The 22,074-nt window shown below is 56.3% G+C and overlaps 1 protein-coding gene across 1 annotated transcript; it reads left to right on the forward strand.

Moving 5' to 3' along the window:
* Window positions 1-1,913: 1,913 nt before the first annotated feature.
* Window positions 1,914-21,179, forward strand: LOC144735222 (protein NDRG3-like). Its single transcript, XM_078617701.1, has 15 exons — window positions 1,914-2,113; window positions 2,564-2,608; window positions 2,899-3,004; window positions 8,371-8,491; window positions 9,681-9,743; window positions 10,436-10,496; window positions 11,900-11,986; window positions 12,580-12,636; window positions 12,749-12,852; window positions 13,350-13,406; window positions 14,780-14,831; window positions 15,358-15,405; window positions 15,758-15,793; window positions 16,784-16,835; window positions 18,834-21,179. Exons 1-15 carry the CDS (start codon window positions 2,018-2,020, stop codon window positions 18,974-18,976), a joined length of 1,128 nt encoding a protein of 375 aa, XP_078473827.1. The 5' UTR covers window positions 1,914-2,017; the 3' UTR covers window positions 18,977-21,179.
* Window positions 21,180-22,074: the final 895 nt, after the last annotated feature.

Below are 22,074 nucleotides of genomic sequence, written 5' to 3' on the forward strand. Positions count from 1 at the left end.
TAGAATTCCCCGAGCGCTCTTGGCGATGCCTGAATTGGAGCCGATTTTTGTGAAGACGAAAAAAACAACTTTGATGGAAGGGGGGGGGACAAAAAATACTGCGGCAAATTTTTTTTTTACCTCTAAAGAAACAATAATAGACGGGCAGGCGGGCGTGGATCTTGGCAGGCAGCGCACGGTCGTTGCTTCGCCACTGCCGCGCCGCTCCGGGAGAGAGGGGACGTGTGTGGCAAAATGAGGCCTCTTGTTTTGTCCGCCAGAAACGTTTGCGGTGCGGCGCACGGTTCCCGAGCGACTCGCTGGCACGAGCGGGGCGGGGGGGTTGAGGGAGCGGGGGGGGGGCGCTAAGGCCGCTTGCTCGGAAGCTGCTAGAAGTTATGTGGTGCGGCTGCTCTCGCCGTCTCTTGTCCCTTGCGGCGGTGGGGATGGTGATGGTGTTCTTTTCCCGACGGTGCCACTGTCGAGCCGAGCCTCGTTATGTAAATCCATCTCTGACACCAATTACGGGAAGTTAAGAATAGCCCGCGGTGCGACAGCAGTCGTCAACCTCCAACCGTGGCCCACATAATTACGCCACTGCATGCGAGTCCATGGGTCTGTGTGCTGCGAGTCCATATCTCAAACCCTGCACCACGGAGTAATGTCACTGCTCGCTTTGATCATTCGCCGGCAGCGTTTCAGATATTCACCGGGCAGCTCCGGGGGTAGGGGAAGGGGATGAGGGGGGGGGGAGAGGTCCTTCAATCCCTCTGCTGAATGTTCGCGCTCCACGCCAGCTCATCATGTGCTCCACTACGGTCTGCGCGTGCTTTCCACGCTGCCACTGGGGGCTGTATCCGCGTGTGCCACGGGTGCTACGGGTTATTCGGTTTGGCTTGGCGCTGTTGGTTTCCAGGCAGGGTCTAATCTGGAATGGGGAGGCCCCGGGTGGGGGGGGGGAAGGGGGGGGGCTCGACGAGGCATGTGGTGGGGACATTGCGGTTCGTCGCATTCATTCTCTGCAATTCGTTCTCCACAATTCTCAACGGTTCATTCTGTGAGCAATTCTCTCCCGTTGTCATGGTGTTTGTGTGTCTGCTGCTCTCGTGTTTTCGATGTCACAGTTGTGTCCAGACGATAACGATACCTAAATCCTCCCAACGCACAGAGTTAAAACGCCACGCCCGGGGATTCATTCCAGCCGGGCGAGTCCGGGTTGGGGCGACCCTTGGTGAAAAAAAGAATAATAACAATTCTGGATCTTGGCACACCACATTTAGTATCCAGCTACGGCCGTGACTGCTGCTTAGTCACGTGCCTCCTCCTGTCTACCAACTTTAAAATGCTCAGGAATTGTCCAATATCACCTTACCATATATATAGGACTGCAGAGCTTGGGCAATTGTTGGTAGCACCGTGTCACCGCGTGGCTGTGTTCCCGCTCGTCTGCGCTTCCTCCTGATGCCTCCGAGTTGCTCGCTCTCCTTGTGAGCCGTGTTACAAGTTGAAATCGTCATCGTTATTATTGGTATCATTGCTACGAGTGACCCAGACACTGGTCGGTGAGACTCGGCGCTCCGGTACAACGGTGATGGATGTAGCTCGCTCCTAGAATACCGCGCTCTAAGTTTAGAGCTCCCTCTCCCCTTCTCACCTGCTTGATTGGCGCACTGTAGCGCGCCGGCCTAATAGATCCCACGGGACCGCTGCGGACACGTGTACACGCGGAGTGGTGACATGCGTGGTTACCGTTCGTGTTTTGCCACACACTGCTCCCTCCCTCGGGGTGACTGTTACAGAAACCTGCTCTGCGGTTGCTAGTTCGTGAGTTCAAATCTAGGTCTGCATATTCGGTCACCGTAATTATCGCTCGTCTATCTCGAGGCGGCCGAGCCTGCGCTCCGCCCTCGCCCCCGTGGCGTCTCTAACGGCGCGTCGCCCCGGCTCCTCGTTCCTGGCAGGAGCAGCTTCACGAGATCCGCGAGCAGCGCCAGCGCCACCCTCAGCAGCAGCCCTCTCACCCGAGCTGGCAGAAGCGATGGCGTCCGAGCTTCAGGACATCCAGTTGACCGAGGCGAAACCACTGCTGGTGGAGAACGTCCCCACGCCCGTGCCCGTCATCCCCGAGGCCGCGGTGAGTGGCTGCGCCCATGCACCCGGCCTGGATCGTGCACTGCCGGGCGTCGTGCCGGTCATCCCCGCCTCCTCGTGTACCTTGCCGGCATGTCGTAGGTGCTACTCGCTAACGGCACTTGCCCCAATGGTCTCCTAAAGGCTATAACGGGGGGGGGGGGGGCGCGGGGGGTGTCTGTTGGATAAATTTGTCCTCCAGAAATCCTGGAGGCAGGGCTGGGGCCGAACGCTCGCACCGTGGGGAAAGGCGCCGGGCGGCTGAGACGGTGGCCTGCCGCCAGCGAGCCTCACGGCGTCATCGTTTGTTCCCGTACGCTAAGCCAGAGCCGAGCCGCGACTTCGCAGTCTGGCCTTGAATGTGAGCAGCGGTGGCACTGCTGGTGGATGACTCGGCACTCTTCTTGCCTTGACCTTCGCCCTCTCTGTCGACCCCCCCCCGATCCGCCTGCAGGAGGGTGAAGTCTCTGCACAAGCCTTCGTCGACGTCGAGAGCAAGGTACGCACGCAACGCACCGGGCTGGAGAAGGCCGTTTAATCACTGGGCTGCCGCCTGCACCCGGACCCAGGAGTTGAGCAGTGTCGGCAGCTCGGCACTCCCACCAACCGCTGCCACCCGCGACCGTTGACGGGGGGGGGGGGGGGGGGAAGATGGGCGGGGGGTGGGGGGGGAAGGCCTTCATCCAGCAGCGGAGTGATTGTGGACACGCCTGGGCGGAGTCCCCACCCCGCGTGGCTGTGTCTTTAGCGGCCGTCGTTTGTTTTTGCGTCGATGTGGCGCGCGTGCAGGAGCACGACATCCAGACGGGGTACGGCCTGCTGCACGTGACCGTGCGCGGCTCCGGCAAGGGCAACCGCCCCGCAATCCTCACCTACCACGACATCGGCCTGAACCGTGAGTGGCCGCACACCCCCACCGTGGATCTCGAGCGCATCGTGCGGCCGTCGTGGTGACCGCGAACCCCCTGGGGCTACGAGAGCAGAATATTTATTTATTTATTTATCCTGGAGAAATCCGATGAGCTAGGAATCTATTTTTCACAGATTCAGCAGCAGAAGGTCAGAAAGTGAGAAGAACAAACGGTACAAAACAACGATAGGGGGTGCAACGTGTGGGACAGGTAAGCAAGCCACTGAAAATAAATAAAATATGTAAAGTGCATAAGTTAAAGTTGCATAATCGCACCAATTCCCAAACTTGGTCAAGGCAGCAAACCAACAACAAAAAGAGTCCCAGACCGCACCAAGACAACACACCGTTCCTCAATCAAAGTACACGTTTAAAATTTAACTCGTAGAGAGTGAGGACAAAAGTTACTACCGGTACATGTGTAGATGTAGTGGGTTCTATTCAGGCGCACACCAAGACTTGGGGGCAACACGTGTATTCACTAACACAACCAACACTGCTCAACGTTCCAAGGTTAACTATGTACATTCCGGATAACTATGTACATTACGGGTTAACTACGTAGCGTGGTGGCCACCGTTCCTAACCACTTGAACGGAATCACGATACGCTCGAACCAGAACAACCGACACGCCGGCGGGTCGTCGTGTGCGGAGACCGAAGAGCGAGGATCGAAGAAGGCGGCGGCCTCATTCCCGGGTCGAACAGCCACGCTCCCTCTCGGGACTCGGCTCACATCTCCTGTGGCGTGACCCCTTCTCGATCCTTCGCGGAGGCTCTGGCTCCACATCACGTGGCCCGCTCACCCCCTCCTGGTCACGTGCTCTCGCGGGTTCACCCAGACTGTCGTGTCCTGAGCCGACCTCCGTGACATCCGGAAGCTGCCCTCTAGTGAGCCCCTAGGTATAGTACACCCACTGGCGCCATAGAACGGCTCATTTATGTCATTACACGTGACAGAGATGGCCAGGAGGAGATGGGTAGCAGCATGGCAGGGAAGTTATTCACTTGTCTTTTGGTGGTGGGGCTTGCGGTGTCTTTCCCCTTATGAGCAGGTTTTTTTCCAGGCACTCGCTGTTTCCGTGCCACATGCAGCACTTAAGTGACTGGCCAAACATAATTGCCAACACAAACTAGGATCTTCATCCTCGTCAACGTGAACATCATCAACAACGGTCATGGAGCGCGCCGCCGTTTTCTCTGCGTTCATGCCACAGTGCACCGGTCGCTGCGTAAACACCGCTGCCACCATCATCGTGATAGCACTTAATGTCGTGACCACCGCCATCATCTCTACCGTCGTATATATTGCCGTCGTTGGCACCGTCAGGTGATTGTGTGGCCACGTGGTAAGCAGCAGCACACCGACTGTTCAGCCAGGCCTCATCCACAAACTGATGTCAGGGGAGAATTCCTAATCCGTGCTGTCATCCCTGAGTGGACGCTCCTCTTGCAGTGGCATGCGTTGTCGAAAACTTTAAAATAATATTTTTTTTGTCATTAAAAAAAAACTAATACTTTTGACATTTTGAAGCGAGTGGAGCGACTTGAAGCGAGATGTGTTGTCCGTGTTTACGGCATGCAGTAAAACTAATCCAGCGTCGGGCCACGTGATTGGCCGATGTTGGTGGCACCCGTATCCGTCGGGGGGGGGGGGACATTGGCTCCAAACAACTTTACGCCCCCAACCGACTTGTATACACACAGACACGCAGCCCCGCGTGTCTCTCCTGCGCAATCCCCACACTTGAGAGTAAAAACACATGGGGACAGTGAGAGATCGAGCGAGCGCGTTGGCAGAGGAGGCTTCGCTCGTACAGTGTAAACAAACCGACCAAAAACAACTGGAGACGGCCGCCCCGGTTTAACATCTGCAAGAGTTTTAGTGGCGCACACACACAGACACACAGCGGCCAGCAGCGCACACACACACACAGCGGCCCGCGGCGCACACACACACAGCTGCCCGCGGAACACACACACACAGCTGCCTGCCGTGGTTTATTTTTTATTTTTACGCGGCGGATAGCGGGGACATCCCGATTGCAAAAACACAGTGGTGGGCGCGGGGGGGGGGAGGGAGGTTGATGGGGGAGGGTGTGGGGGGTGATGGGGGAGGGGTGGCGGGGAGGGTGAGAGGTGGGGGGGTGAGGGGGGAGGGTGAGGGGTCTGCACCTGGGAAGGAGGGAGGGGGGCGTTCCCGCACCACTCGAGCTGCTCCGGTTTTGACTTCCGTGGCTTGTGCCACAAATTGCAGCATGCCCCCCCCCCCCCGAGTGCCCCCCCCCGAGTGGCCCCCCACCCCGAGTGGCCCCACCGCTCAATCTGGAGCTCGCTAAATACGCAGCGCTCTCAGGAATCTGCGCCCCGAATGCCGGCCGCATTGCGGGAATTCCTGTCGCCCCCCTCCCGGCCGGGACGTCCGATCGTCACCCCAGGGTAATTCCCTGTCCCTCCGATTCTCGCAGGGAAGGAGTGTCCCGTGGGTTTGGCCCGCTTAATTCCATTCGCGTAACAGCAACACAATGCATTGTGCGCAGCTGCTTAAATGCTGGCGAAATTCGCCCCGATCCGTAATCGCAGCTTGGGTAAAGCTCCACGTGTCCGCTCATGCTGGCCTGGGGAGTGTGGCGAGGGAGCAAGAGGGGGGGGGGGGAGCGCATGCTCCGTGAGCAGTGGCCACCGTGTTCGCTGGGAGAGCCGGAGCGCTTGCTCAGCTCAGCCGACTCGTCGCGGTGGCTTGACGTGGTTTACTCGGCGGCCGCCCCTCCCGGCCAGACCCGGTGTGGCGCTGCGGATGATGGCGTCACAAAGCCCCGCCCACCACCTCCCGTCCAGCGGCACACGTGGGTTTAGGATCGTCTTCGGCTAATTTCGGCGGTCTGCTCGCATCTGCTTCCTCGTCTGGGATTTTTTTTCTTCATACAGGGTTCCCGTGTTCTCCTGTAAATAGCAGCAGACTTGCGGGCACTTTTGAACCGAGACGTCTGCAAGTTAACCCAACGAGGTTCATCTGCGCGCCCGGCATGCCGCCACCTTCCCAATTATCCACGCGCTGAGGAGGTTCTCCGATTGTTCGGCGCTACGGTGCGGATGGGAGGGAGGGATTGTAGGGAGGGGTGTTCATGCTTCTCCTATTGCTAGGAGAAGCAGAATACGTGAATGAAGGTGGTTGTTAACATCCATAGCAGCCCCCCCCACCCCACCAGTGCGGATAAACAGGAGCTCACCGAGCGGACTCGAGCCTGCGGTTATTTGAGCTATTGGTGTTTTCGACAGATTCTGTCGTCACGTGGGGAAGTCGTGGGGGGGGGTCTATCCTGACGGCTGCAGGGGGAGAGAGAGAGAGACATTCTGTTCACCAAGCGAATTCCGCTCCGAGCCAGTTTGCTGACGGACGGGGAGAAGCCGTGCTGCAAGCTTGCTTCTCGTGGGTCCCGGCGGCGGCGGCGGCGAAGCGTACGGGAGAGCCACCCGCCTCCTGGGTGCTCGTAGCTAGCGGCGACAGCAAGTCGGCTTCCAACCCGGTAGAAGCACCGACTTCGCTCTCGTGTTTAGCGAATGGAGATACCGGACACCGTCATGGAAATGTGGAATTTACACCGCTTGACCCTGGCAACCAGTCAACAGATGAGTGCGGCCCATTCCACCGTGCTGCTGCTGCTGTTGTTGTTGAGGTTGGGAGCCACTGCAGCTGTGCTTGGGGCTCCGGTTTTCGGTTTTGTTTTTGTGTAACGAGAGCGTGCGTGCACATAGATGCCCGCGTGCGTGTCTGTGTACAAGTCTATTTATATCCCGTGCCACCTACTAAATATGCTGGCGCAGGCTACAACCCGCCGAGCCAGCTCCTGTCCATGGTTCCGCGGTGCTGCCAGCCGAGTGGAGCTGCCCTCTGGTCACCGTGGCCCCAAATAAATTCGAGGAGACGTTCATCCCAGGGCAGCATTCGGCGCACTGCTCGGAGCGCGGTGGCACAAGTTCGATTTTATTGCTCTCTTGAACTTCGGTGGCAAGTGATGTCCCCTGCCGCCCACCCCCCCAACTCGCCAGCCCGTACGGACCATCTTAGTGAAGTATGGTCAAACAACCCCCAGCAGTGGATTAAAAAAGGGGCTATAAATTTTACAACTGAATGTTGGGCATGCATCGCCCGATGGGTCGATCCCTGTTGATTTGTCATAGATTGACGCTCTTTTTATTGACTTTGGAGAGATTCGAAGCTGCGACAATCTGCCTGGGAGGACCGCTGTCTGCCAGCGCGCTGCCAAAACCTAGGAGCAGTGGGTTCTCTAACCTCTGAGCTACAAGAATACTGGGACTCGTTATAACAGCAAGGGGGGGGAGCATCTCGCGATACCTGAAGAGGGGTCGGAGCACTATTGCGTAAACGCATTATTATTATTTTTACCGAGGTGACAAAATAGTGCGACTTCTGATGTCGCCGGGAAGATTAACAGAATTCCCCGGACGGCAGCTGCCATCGGCAAGAGGGACGATCCTGGGAAAGACCACTACGGCCCCAAACCCTGGTGGCAGCAGCAGCAGCACCCAAACAAACAAAACCATTTTTATTTTACCAGGTAAGGCCTTACTGAGCTATACAGCTCTTTTTCAGGAGTGGTTTATCACGTCGAAATTTATAGCAGCCAAAAACTCTTAAACACGTGTTTCTAAATATTGAGGGAAAACCGGAGGGCCTGGAGAAAAATACATGTGAGCACAGTGAGAGAGAGAGACACGCTTTCTCCGGGCCTGACGGCGGGCAGGCTCGCGTCGCGCTCACGGACGTGTGATTGGCGCCCGCACCACTGCCTGCTTTCGGGCCGATACAGAGGCGGCGTGGAACTTAACGAGCACGCCGGCGCTTTCAAGGGATCGTGGTGCCTCTAAGCCCCAGGGTTAAACCCCCTCCACTCCCGCCGGGGCTGGAAGGGATTTCCACGCGTGACGTTTTTGATGGTTTCCTCCTGGCTGCAGGTGGGCCTAAGCCGATTCCGAGCCCCATAGGAATATGTGGTCAGGCAGCGCTGTGGTTGGAGTATCAGGGTGGGGATGGGGGTGGTTGTGAGTTTGAATCCTGGTCCGTGGTTTGGTCGGTCTCTCTCTCTTGGCCACCAACTCTCTGATACGTCGCCATCCAGCCTTACGATCTGACGAGATTGGGCAAATCCCGGATGATTTGGCCGTAGACTAAAATTCTAACCTCTTGCTTGTGTCGTCATTGTCGTCCTTAACAAATCCACCGCCTCCGTCTCTCGATTCGAATGTCGTCCGGTGGGTCTTGTCGTTTGTCGTCGGGTTGCTGCGGTGTCATCGTCGTCACCTCCTCGTCCTCCTCGTTCTCCCGGCAGACAAATCGTGCTTCAACGCCCTCTTCAACTACGAGGACATGCAGGAGATCATCAAGAACTTCGCCGTCTACCACATCGACGCTCCGGGCCAGCAGCCGGGGGCGCCGCTGTTCCCGCAGGGGTAATTGTCGCGCCCTCCCAATCCATCTCCTTGTTCAGGAGGAGGCGGCCGTCACTCCGAGCTCCGGAGAGTGGAACGGTCGTGACCGAGGAAGAACCTGGGTTCGAATCCAGGTTTCGGCCGCTGATCCGTGCAGCGAGTTGAAGGTCTCAGCCCGGTCGCGAATGACTGCGCACAGAAAAAACTAAACCGTCGCATTAAATTTGGTTCCACCATCTCTGAGAATTAATTGTCAGTTTTCATGTCGTGCGATGGACATGACGCTCACGTGCAGAGCGAGTAACAAAGTGCTTCCTCCTGCCGACCAGAGGTCGCTTGACGACATATCAGAAGCAGTTCTGTTATGTCCTCGTCCTAGGGCTGTTGTCTGACACTGCCGAGTTAAATCTCAGTGTCTTGGCACGACGCCATGGAGCCCGGTTGGGCTAAGAATGGGTAAAATAACAAAAAATGTGTTATTCCCAAATGAGCCTGCCGCCCTTCAGAGTAGCAGCACCTTCGTGTCGCCTCTGTTTAGATGCACTGCTTTGTGCACCACTGCCGGAGACAACCGTGGCGTCGTCTCGCGAGCAGTGAGAGGGAGAGAGTTGATCGCTGCAAACGAAGCTGCAAATTGTCACCGATTTAGACGCTAACAAGAAATCGCAGGCGCGGAGCTGCGGAGAATTGGGGCAGTCGTGGTGTGACTAACACGCTAAACACAGAATCTATGCGGGCGCTGCGATGCGTTCAGCTTGTCGTGTGTTTTTTCAATGGCCGCATTTCGAGTTGCCATCCCTGTTGGAGTGAACGCCCCGATCGTGAACCTTCTTCCAGGTCCGTACGTGGCCCGTTAAAACCGAGGGCGATGACCGTATTTGCAGAGCCAAGTCACTAGGAGACCGTGAACCTCTTACACTCGTCAAACATTTGATTCTGGCTCGGGGCCAAGCGGGGCCAGCGTTCATAATTTTTGTTGTTTTCGTCTCGTGTTGGTCGGTGGGTCGGTATGCTTGAACATGCGGTGCTGACCCCCGCGGCACTGCTCCGCTTCTGCAGTGGGAAAAGCAACATTGGCACCTCCCCGATCCACTCCCCTCTGGACCGGGCCGGCGCAGCGCGATTGTAGATTGGGAAAAACGTTATGTTCGGCCGCACGGCTATTTTTGTTTTCTGCAAGTGTAACCGCTGTCTTGTCCTGAATGGCCAGGTACCAGTACCCGTCCATGGACCAGCTGGCCGACATGCTGCCCGGGATCATGACCCATTTCAGGTGAGGAGTCTTCATCTCCACGGACCTGTTCCCCTCGCCTCGAGCAATTGCTCGCTCGAGCGCGTCCGAGCTCCGTGTGGACAACGTCGGAATGCTGCCGTGTGACCGGCGCCGGTCAATACCCTCCCCGGTGTCGAAAAATTACAACATCGCAACAAGCTGCGGACGCGCTACCGCCAGCACGGTCCCGTCGCCGCGTGGCGTCTGCCGCTCCCGGCACGTGGATCGAAACGTCGGACGTCGTGCCGAGCAGCACCGCGGTGCATCCCAAAATCACGCGGTTATCGCTTTGGCTGATCGACCAATCGGATAGCACGAATACAGTTGGGGAAGTGGGGCGGCGGAAAGTGGAAAGTCTCGCCGCTGGTCCCGCGTGTGCCGTTGGACGGGAGGTGATGGGTGGCTCTTGTGACGCCACCGGCGTGGCCTGCCCCATCACGCTGCACGTGGCTTGTCGGGGGTTTCCTGCCTCTGGGAGGAAGGGCGTGAGGGTGACCACCGCGGCTCAAGGGGCCCGGCTACAAAAGCGGAAGTGGAGATACTTTTCTTCCCATCTCTACGCTTTAGTGGCCATAATCGTCGTTCGTTGTCGATTTCGTCATCGGCAGTGGCTTCCGCCGCTGTTGAACCGCTGCTGGTCGTTGAACTCTGCTCTGACCCCGTGTGCTTCATTTTGTGTGGAATCTCCGCAGCCTGAAGAGCATCATTGGGATTGGAGTGGGCGCAGGCTCATACGTGCTGGCGCGGATGGCCGTGAGTACTTTACGTTTATAACACGGGAGTCACTCACTCTCGTAGAGAGAGGGAGAACTATTCGGAGGAACCTCAGACGAGCTGGAAGGCAGCCAGGCCGTGAGCCCTCAGCGATTGGCCAAGCTCGTGCTGCATCATTGACCGTTATAGGCGCTCGCTACAACTCCACTTGCCCCGCCTAATATTAATTGACACTTGTGACACGGCCTTAATCGTGCAACTTTGGTTTTCATCGAGACCGAGCGCGGTGCACGTGTAAATGCACTTGCGCGCGTCTCTGCGTGCTCGCGCGCATTGCACTTGGTCCCTCTGTTCGCGTCGCATATCAATCGAGACCTCCGGGACGGGTAGTGCTGGAGCACCCCTCGGAAGGGGTGCACGGTGTTTTTGTCTGGGTGAGAATGTTCGAAAGCAGCAGCCCGCTGCTGCTGTCGCTGATTTCTGCAGCTGGTCGTACCCCGCACAGTCAACATTTACAGCTACGTTCCTCTCCGCCTGTCGGGATGCGCTGAATTAATGAGCGGTGGCCACTTTGTTTTTTATTAAACGATTGGCGCTGTCGCACGCCAAAGCCATGAGGAACAAAAACGGCCTCTGCCGACACCGCTTTTGCACTGCGTGATTTCTTATTTCGTCTTCTCGTGTTGACCGTTCCCCCCACGGGCCGCAGAGGTAGCGGACACCTGACCCCTCCCCCCCTCCCTCCGCCATAGAGCCCTGCTACCCACGAATCGCCATCTCGTAGCGGAACAGAGATTTAAAGTGGAAGGAGTAAGATGATAATCGTAGAGCTACGTCTCTCCAGCAAATCGAGAGAGGAAGGAGGGGGGGATGGGGGGGAAATAGAGGCTGTGACACCTGAAATGAAAACAGTGCAGAGCCTCGATGCACGAGCACCATGGCAGGGACCGGTGAGAGACCCAACCCACGTGGTGTCCCCTGTTCACATCCGTGAGCAGCAGGAGAAGGCCCCGACGGACTCCTGTAGAGATCGCGAGGGGGGAGCTGTCGCGGGGACGGCAAGGGGGGGGGGGGGGGGTGGGGGTGGTGTCCCGACTGGTAGATCCGGCTTCTTCGTCTTCTGCCAGGGTGCCCACCCAGGGGCTCGGCCCGCGTCCCCGCGTGGCGTCGTGCCGCGGCTCCGGTGGCGGCGTTGCATCGCGAGACCGTCGTTCGCGATGTTGCCAGCTTGGGGAGGACCTTCATTCAGCAGTGGATAGATCGTGGCTGATAATAATTAATACAAACTGCTTGTGTGTGTATATGTATTTCACCTCCGAGTTTACATGGTTGGTTACGTACGGTCCAAAAGAAGTTAGACGTACAGGCACACATGCGTGTGTTGTGTAGCGACGTGTAACGGCCGGGCTCTGTCTTGTGTGTGGCGGTGGCGGCGATCGCAGATGAACAACCCGAGCCTGGTCGAGGGCCTGGTGCTCATCAACATCGAGCCGCACGCCAAGGGCTGGTTCGACTGGGCAGCGTCCAAGGTGAGAGGGGAGGGCCTCCTCCCAACCCCCGTCATCATCAGTCATCATCATCATCGCCTTCCTCGTCAACGCCATTGTTGTCCTGGTCACGGCGGTTTTCGTCATCGCCCACGCCCATCAATATACCACCGATTGGCTTCCCTGTCGATATTGACCTCGTCGTTCACGGAATAATAAGTGATTATGATAATAATTATAATAATGGAGTGCGCTTGGCGGTGGCGCTCTCGTTCTTATCGGGAGGCGATCGTCACAGGGACAGTCGGCGGTTATTTTGTCCTTTGGGGGCCGATTGTTGCTGCTGTGCGTGCTCTGAATCGAGTCATTAGCGGCTATTTTTTTGGTAAAAGTAGAAAATTTGGACCAACGCTGAGCATGCAAACGACTTCTTGTTTCCAATAACGTTGCGTTATCTCTCGCGTCCGCCGTGAAGCGCTGCGGCGTGCAGCGTTCCTACGGCCCCGACACGCGGCCACCGCGGTATTAACCAGGGCGGCCTGGGGAGCAGCTCGGCATCGCCACGTTTCGTGTTTGGTCGCGATGATGGCGATCATGGCGGTGATGCGCGACTCTTTTTGGGTTTGCCTCTGCAGATCACCAACCTGACCAACACCCTGACAGACACCGTGCTCTCTCATCACTTCAGCCAGGTGAAGCTCCCCCCACGCTCTCCCCCCACCCTCTCCCCCACCCTCTCCCCCACCCTCTCCCCCACCCTCCCAATGCTAATACCGGCCTCATCCGTGCACCGTGCGCTTGCAGTCGGAGCTGAGCAACAACGCAGACCTGATGCAGACCTACAAGCAGCACATGCTGGAGGAGATCAACCAGCAGAACCTGTCCCTGTTCGTCAATGCCTACAACAGGTGCAGGCCCCAGCCCACACGCGACACTGCGACGCATGCCACACCACGACACCGCAATGCACGCCACACCACGGCACCACGACACCACGACACACTGCAACACCGCGACGACGCACACGACATCGCGAAGCACACGACACCATGACACCTCAACACACACGACACCAACAAAAATATTGTTGATTTGTCTTTCGCGGGATCCGGAAAAAAACTAAGAGAACCCACACAAGTGAGGACATGACTCTCCCAAACCCCTACGTGTAGGTGGCATAACCTACTTGCTGTACTTTCTCTGCAGGTGGGAGTCTCGCGAGCGCGACGCACGATCCACTCGCCACGATTCCGAAGCCCCCTTGGGCTCTTTCGCAGGCACATTCCTCCACACAGCCCCCTTGCCTCACGACCCCGCCATGAACCCCACCACTCTTTCTTGTCCCCGTTTCCCGAACTGTGTCCCCCCCTCACCCCCTCCCCCCCTCTCAAATCTGCTTTTGTAGCCGGAGAGACCTGGACCTGGGGAAAGCATCGCTGGGGCAGCCGGCTAAGACTCTCAAGTAAGTGGGCACCTGGCTGCAGCGAGTGTGGGGTGACTTCTTCTTGGTTCTTTCGGTAAAGTCACGTAGAAGGGAAATAATAAAATAATAAAAATAAAACATAATAAAATAATTCTCACGACGTTTCGGCTTGCGTTGTGGCTGAAACGTCGTGAGAATTATTTTATTATGTTTTATTTTTATTATTTTATTATTTCCCTTCTACGTGACTTTACCGAAAGAACCAAGAAGATGAATCCCTGCAGTCACGAAAGAAGCTTTAAATCGAAATATGGGGTGACTATTACTATAAACACCGCTACTCCGCTTGGTTCACCGCAAATGCTTCATCGAGTCTCGAGACTCTTTTTCACGAGGCTCCTGGCTGAGTTTCACACTTGGGGGCGATGTTCCTCTATACAATCCCTATTGAGTAATTTGTGGGTTTAAATTTTTCGAACCGTGACACTGCCACTCAACGGCCTGCTCGTTTTACAATAACGTCACAGGATTTTTAAACGGGCGCTGCGAAACGGGCGGCGCTTGTGATTTTGTAGGCTTGACGCTCTCACGGTGGTAACCAAGGGTGACCGTGGGGTACGAGTCCTGATCATCCGCGCCGCCAAAATCTCATCTCGATGCTGAGCCGCGAGAGCTGGCGCGGCGGGAGAGCGAGCGAGAGAGAGCGAGAGAGAGCGAGAGAGAGCGCTTGCACGGCTATCAGAGCTACAGCTTCCCTTGTGGCAGCAGCCGCTGGAAAAAAAGTGTCCCCACGCATCCCGGTGGTCACATGACTCGTCTCCCTTGACATTTAGTTTGCAGTGTCTACAGCCCGCAGAGCTAAAGCTTTCATATATATATATAAATCTGTTATTTAATTAAAATAAAAAGACATTTTTGATCCAAAATATCAAGGTGCCGTAGGTCAGAGCGCCCCGGAGATCAGTCGTAGGCAGAGAAGTGGGGCGGGGGGGCGGCACTGATGATGTTGGCGCTTCGCTGCGAAGTGGCAGAGCGTCGGGAAAGCCAGTCTACGGCTTAAGGGGACGCTGCGGGGAGGAGAGGTCCGTGGTTCCGTGGTTCCGTGCCACCGCCGAGAGAAGATGGCGACAGCACGGCTCCCGGAGCGGCCGATCTCCGAGCAGCGACTGTCGGACGCTCTGCGAGCACTCGAATTTACTGAAACGATGTGGCCCTTGCCCCGTCGGTTGCGGCGCGAGCGTGGCACAGCAGCCCTGTTTGTCCACTGCTGGATGAGAGGGCCTGCCCGCTCTGTGCGGGTCCCGGAGGTTATTGGATCGTACTTAGTCGCGCCCAACTCGACGATGCCGATCGCGTGAGCGCGGCCTCCCGCCGCTCCCCCCGTTGACGCCCAATCCCTTGTCCCCCCGCAGGTGTCCTGTGATGCTGGTGGTTGGAGACTCCTCGCCGATGGTGGACGCTGTGGTAAGCGGGTGTCTGGGTGGCGACGTGCACGTCCGGCGTGTCGCTCGCCGCTCGGCTGACTCCTCGGGGCTCTTTCTCTCCTCCTGATGAGCCGCAGCCGTTCACGAAGCCCTCCCCGCGTCGTGTCGACAGTGCGAGCTGGTCGATTGTGCCTCACCACGCTCAGCAGTGCGCGCGTTGGTAAAGCCGGCACCCAGGTCCGGTCGAGATGTCAATCTCACCGCCGACGTTAGCAGCAGTCGAGAATCGACCTCGGGTCACCGGGTTCGCGGCTCAAAGCGCTAACCACCGCGCCGCCGCTCTAGCCCAAACGACGCTGCGAACCTCCTTGCAAACGGGCCCAGTGAGCTTCAGAGCGGTGACCTCCAGGCCGTCCGTTGATACGATTTACGGCGCTGCGCTATACCGGGACACCGGATTCGTGGCACAGAAGCGCGCTAACGACCGCCGCACGCGAGGCGGAGACGCGCGATGGCGCGGCGCGACCTCACCCCCCACCCCCCCTCCCCGTCTCTGCGGCGTGCAGGTTGAGTGTAACTCCAAGCTGGACCCGACCCAGACGTCCTTCCTCAAGGTAATGACGACGCAAGAGACTTTTAGCTCAAACCGCGTGTTTTTACTTTGCGCGAGAATGTAATAACGACCTAACGACCGGGGCGTCGTCCCGTTTCGCCGCGTCGCAGCGCTCGATCGTCGCCCTAAGGGCTTTGTTGGCGGGGGGGAGGGGGGCAGTGTTCTCCGGCTGTGTTGGTTGACGAGCCGGTGCCAACGACTGTCCAAGCTGCGCGGTCCTAGAGGAGTGGTGGCTGACAGATGCGCACGGCCACAACCGTGTTCAAAAGTTAAAGTCGCGGCGCTCGGGAGCGTGAAGTGGTTTGTGGCATCGATGAAGGTTTTTCTGACGGCGTGTTTGTTTGTCGTTTCAGATGTCCGACTGCGGAGGCCTGCCCCAGTGTGTCCAGGTATGTCTCTGCCACGAGGGGACCCTGACGATGCATCGATTCACCGACCTTAAGATCGATCCTCACGATTGCACGCTCGGTTCGGCCACACCACGCCGGGCAACACGTTCGCAACGGATGGAATTGATGCCATCCAATTAAAAAGCAAACTAAAAACGAACACATAACAATTGCTTTTACGCTTTCTGTCAATAAAAATCAGGTTTTAAGATGTTAAAACACCAAACAATAATAACCGTTTTGCAAAGAATCATGTCTGCATTAACCACACATACTTGTGCTGAACATGCAACAAAAAAAATACATGCTCTGGTAATATTTGCCTTGTCTTCGAAACGGACTACTCCACACCATAGAGAGCTTTCTTCAGAGCCTCGTCTCGCCTGTTGGTGTTATCTGGTCCAGTTCCTTGCAAACGGTTTCTGTGTAGTGTTTGAACATCTTAAGAGCTGTTTTATTGCTCGATAAGGTAAAGCCAATTGTTGTATTTTGATACTGGCAAGAATGGTCCCGTGATAAAACGAACACGTGATTTGTGTACCCGTTGAGCCCTGTTGGGAATCCACCGCTTGAAGGGGCACACTCCCACGCCGTGCGTGTCACGGGGTTACTTGACCATATTTCACCACGACGGTCAGCGCTGGTTGGTGAAGGGCGCGGAGAGACGGCGAAGTCGCCACGAGGCGTCACACGGCCGGGGCTGAACCCCCGCGCCCCTTGGCTGCTGCGACGGACCTCACCGCACGCACCGCTGAACTTAGTTGGGATTTAATTTGACATTATTGAGCCCCCCCCATCCCGCTCTCCCACTCAAAAGTCATTTAATCTGCAGCCTATGAGGCTAGGCCCTGGGGCTCCCAACTGTGGGGGTATTCTCACCGCGATGAAAACAAAGTATTGATTCGGTGTGTAGGGGCTTTAATCCGCCGGGTTTTGGATGTCACCTTTTCATGACTCGACGATCGATGTCTCTTTGTGGTTGACCTACAGCCGGCCAAACTCACAGAAGCCTTCAAATACTTCGTCCAAGGAATGGGCTACAGTAAGTACACGGCTCGGAGAAGCCGCGTCCCGCTCGCTCGCACGCTGCCCATCGTCGTCGCTTGCGTTTCGCGGTCGCGTCTTCCGTTTAATTAACGGAATAGCCGTGGAGGCGTCGTCTTGTCGAAAGGCCCGATAATGGGTCGTGCCACTCCTGGCCATGTGGCGAGGGGGTGACAACCCCACCCTGATGAACAGGGGTCAGTAACCTGCTTCTCCCGAGCCCTGCACGTGTCTCGTCACGGGCTGCTTCGTGGCGTTATTTATCAAGGACCACCGTCTCGTGTTCACAGGCAAGGCAGCTCGTGAAATGTTTTGTGTTTTTACCGATTTTGAGAACAATGTCTCTTCACGTTATTTTGGTTGCCGGACCCCTGCTCACGCACGATGGTGCCGTCTCGGAGTGGAGACGTCGCCGCTTCCAGGCCTCTCTCCGGTTGGCCAGCGAGGCGGAACACGCGGAGGACCGATGGCCCTGCTGCCGCTGTGCACCGTCCGTCCTGTGCAGCTGGTCGAGCTCTCTAGTGGAATTTTTTCAATTCGTAACTTTTCGAATGGTTTATTAAGTACAGTCCCAAAGACGTCACACGTCAAGCGGCCAACAGCAAACTGCACAACGTTGTAAAAATTTTTTTTATATAACAACACATTACTTTACTAGAAGGAGGGTTTTTACACGGAGCTTGGCAGAAAGCGACGATGGGAGCGGAATGTCTGAAGCGGAGCAGCATGAGGAGAGAGACAGCAGGAGGAACGTTGTGACCGCCTACGGGGCGGCGTAGCGGTTCTACACGGGGGTGTGTTTTTATTTAGTGGTTCAATACGGGGGGGTGTTTTGATTTGGCGGTTAAACCGAACGCCGCCGCCTGTGTGATTATCGTCGTTGTCGTCGTTGTCGTCTGGGCCGCACGGCTTCGCAGTCGCCGAGTTTGGCATGGGCCGAGCGGCACACCCGGTGCCGGGCCCGCGAGAGTGACTGCTTCGCGCCGCTGCTTTTGCTCCCCGGCGCTCCGTGTACACCGTAGCCTCGCGCCGTAGCCAACTCCACAGCCAACTCCACTCGGTAAACGTCGGCAGCCAGCGAGACCGTCTCTCTGCCCCGACCAACGGTGGGCAGTGTTTATCCCTGAGGTGTACACTCCACATTACTGTGGCGGTGACTGCTTTATCCATGAGACAACATCCGTTCACTTCCCGCGAGGTGGTACTTGCTTCATTGATGCTGTAAGGGTAACGGGAGTCTCGACGCACACAAATTAAATCTCCGTGAACCTCTAACGCCGGCTGCCAGAAGTGCCGGTGTCAGACCACCGCTCCCAGCAATAAATAAAAAATTGTTATCCTGTCTGTGCTGCCAGATGACTGCTTAACATGTAACGCAATAGCAAAGTAAAACATCGCCTCGCGTTAGGGACAATTTGCCGTCGTCATCTTTGGAGCCGATTGGGCTTCCAGTGGTTTGATGCGGCAGCGTTTCAATTTTGAACACCAACTTAAGAGCCGCTGTCCTAAACAATTTGACAGGCAATGCCGGCTGTGTACGCGCGCACGCTCAAGTAATCGCCGCTCTTCTAGCCGCGTCCCGGCAACGGTGTCTCGGTGGACGCCACCGTTGTGCGGGAAGCCGTGCGCAACCGGTGGAGCCTTGAACAGAGCCGGCCTGCCGCCCGCCCGCTCGGCGGCCGTCCACCACCGCGCCCAGCCTGCAGCGAGCACGACGCCGCCTGCGCTTGCCGTGCCCCGCGATGCACCACGCTGCATGCGCGCTCGCGTACCCGTGTTCCCGCGTGTGCGCCGCCCGCATTCCCTCCACTCGTTCTGATCCTCCGTCCGTCGTGTCCCCTTGTTTCCACCCGTTCCGTCTCTCGCCCCGTGTCCTCCCTCCCCCCTCCTCCGATTTCTCCTTTCGTCTCCTTCCCGCTCCCTCTCGTGCCCTCCCTCCTTCCCCCGCCCGCTCGCTCCCTCCCCACGCTCCCCGCCACCCGCCGCGCGCCTGCAGTGCCGTCGGCCATGCTGACGCGGCTCTCCCGGTCACGGACCGCCTCGCGGAGCTCCAGCATCTCGGGCGAAGACGGACGCACGCGTGCCCGCACGCGCACCAACTCCGAGTCCAAGGAGGGGCAGTACGCCGAGGTCTTCTGAGCTCGCTTGGCCTAACCCGGCCCGGCCCGACGACACGCTCTCGACCCGTCCTGCTCCCCGCCCGGCCCGGCCTGGCCCTGCTGTGCCCTGGCCTGGCCTCCTTTGATCTGCACGTGGATACATCCGATCTGATATAGTTTAGTCTGACTTTGCCTATTTGTTTTATGGTGGGGCTGGACTGGTCTGGTCAGATTCGATCTGATGTGGTAGGATCTGTCCTGACCCCGACTGGACTGGTTGGGACTGGTCTAGCCACACTTGGTATGATTTTACCCTTTTTAGGCTGGTCTGATTCTGATGAGATCCTGTCTGGTGTGGCAAAATATGACCTCGCCTCACCTGGTCTGGTTTGATATCGTTTGGTCCTCCTGTCTGGGGCGTCCAGATCTGGTCTTTAAGTGGCTCCATTTTGTCTGATTCTGTGACCCAGTTGTACTCAGTCTGAATTGGCCATCTTCACAGGGCTGGCATTGTTCAGTTGAGTCCACCCTGGCCTGGTGTGGGCATCACCTGGAACATCTGCCTGGGTCTGGTTTGGGTGATTCTGATGATTGCTTGGTCTAATTATGCCTCGTTTAGTCTGGGCTGGCTCTGATCAATCTACTCTGGTCAGACCAATATTAGTTTATATTACACTAGCTAGGTCCTGGTCTGACCCACTTTAGTGTAGCCTGACCTCGCCTGGTTGGGTCTGGGCTGGTTTATTCCGGCCTGGTCTGCCCGAGTCTAGTGCGGTCGAGCTGCCTGCAGCCCGCCGGAGGCACCGCTAACCCGCCACCAACACCCCCCCCCCCGCTCGCTATTGTTCTTTGCGACACGAGGAGGAGGCACGTCGTAGTGAAACCTGTGTGTGGCCCTAGCCCAGCGCGACGACGTTCTCCCGCATAACGTGGTGAACGTTCCCGTTCAGTGGGTGGGTCGGTCTCTCTCAAGACGTGGGGCTCGGAATGAATGACGCGGCGCAAACACCGGCCCCCAATGCAATCGACTCGTTAACCTCCGCCCCAATGTATCGACTCGCCAGTTCAGCACAGGCCATTTGGCCGCCCTCCACCGCCCCACCCCCCCATTGCGTTTCCCATGCGCGCTCGTGTGGGATGGGAGCGACGCAAGTTTGCGTCTTTTTGAGAAAGCGTCAGAATTCCGAGACACTGGGAGGGAAAGAGTCCGCGTTTTTGCAAGACCCGATTTAAATAAATGGAGGAAGCGTCTCCCCCTTTTTTATTTTCTTACAAAAGGCCAGTCTTACCCTAATAAAGGAAGGTGCTTTGTCCTGTACAGTAAATTGCGTTCCATACGTTGGGGATGCGCTGCCGATTTATAAACGACGCGGAAGGAATGCACGGACACGCAGGCTTTATTTGTTGTATGGAGCAGGAGCCGCTGCTGCTGTTGCCGGAATGAAGTTTTTGCTGCAAGTACATTATTTTTGTTTTCTTTCCCTGATTTTTGAATCGCATCGAGCGGGGGACGAACAAAAGCGGAGCTCTACGCCCGTCGCTGGCATTTTCCGGGCAAAACTGAACACTTCGTTCTGCCCATTGCCACATCTCTCTACAGTATATATATATTTTGGGCGAGTAGAAAAACATGAACAAGGACTTAAGATTTGTCAGTGTCCTTAACCGCAACACAGACTTTGGTGTTCATGATCTGGCTTCTAGAATTGCTTTTTAAGGCTCCACTTTGGGGGGCAAAGTGAGATGCAACAGATACACTGCCCGCCCGCCCACCCGCCCGGGGGCTGCTCGACAAGAACGATGCATCGCTGTGTCCGTAGCGGGGACCTCTCCAAGAGTCACGGCTAGAGGTTCTCCCGAGTTGTTCTAATCCGGTGGAGGGAACGTGGGACTCGTTCTAACTGTGCAGTATAGTCTTCCTGAAAGTATATACATATATAAATATTACAAATAATTACAATTAACCGCGGCCTCCTTAAAATCAATAATAAAGTAATTTTTTTTAACATTCTCGTTTCTTCGTAATGGCTTAAGTATTAAAAGAAAGATTTGTTTTGCAGCGAAAAATAGTTTTGTAGGGCTTAGGCATTAATGCATTTGTGTAACTTTGTGCCTGTTTTTGATGCAGATTTGTTGAAATAATCCGGTGTTTAAAAAAAAACCCTATCGGTTAATACCTGTATCACTGAAAATTACTGTAGTGTTTTTTTCAGAATAAAAAAATTAATGAACTGACTAATAAACACGGTGTGGCAAGTGCTTGTGTCAGAGGTCGGAGCGTCTGGTACCCAGCGAATCGAGCAAAGGGGGGCAGTGGAGGCTCCTCCCATCGGTGGCCTGAGCCAGCGGTGGAAATTCCACGTTCCCGGGAATCGACGAATCTCCATGGGGGACGACGACCACTTCCATTCCCACAAATTGCGACTCGCTGAGCGTCCGAGGCACAACTGGGTTAGTTTCGGCTTATTAATTTCAACTGGCATGGCGAGTGGGACGGAGGCCCTCATCCATCAGTGATCGACGCGATGGCCCAGCAGCAACACGCCCTTCTTCAGTCCCCCCCCCCCCCCCCCGTGTGACCCGCCACAACGAGCACTCTCCCCGCGTCATCCTCCGGCTGCTGCTCCGGTCATTCTGTCACCGCCTCTCTCTCGCTCTCTCCGCGCGCTGCCTCTCATCACGGACTCGTTGCGTCTTTATCTATCCCCGGCGTCTGTCAACTCTTCTCGTAATTTGCCCAAAAAGTAGCAGAGCTTTCTATGGGATGTACGGCCCTTTAATATCCTGTTCTCGATTTGCAAATCGTCCAGTTCTGCACTTTATCTTCCTCTTCCATCCCTCCCCTCCACTTTCATGATCTCGAAGCGACGCTCTTTCACTGTCACTCATTCCGCAAGCCTGGCACGGCCTGCCCACTTCATCATCCCATCAATTCTGTGGCACCATTGTCAGCTCTGTCAAACGCCTTGAGTGTGAAGGTGCTCTATCAATTCGTCTTTCACTTGATCCGTGGATTTGCAGAGTGCATCTGTAGCATAGCATCTCGACAGTAATCATCTTTATAATATATTTTCCTCGAGTATAATCCCAATTGTGTTACGAATAAAATCAGTTTTTTTTTAATAGCAGCATCATTTA

The sequence above is a fragment of the Lampetra planeri genome, chromosome 54 (assembly GCF_965212315.1).
Source record: "Lampetra planeri chromosome 54, kcLamPlan1.2.h2, whole genome shotgun sequence".
NCBI classification, from domain to species: Eukaryota; Metazoa; Chordata; class Hyperoartia; order Petromyzontiformes; family Petromyzontidae; genus Lampetra; species Lampetra planeri.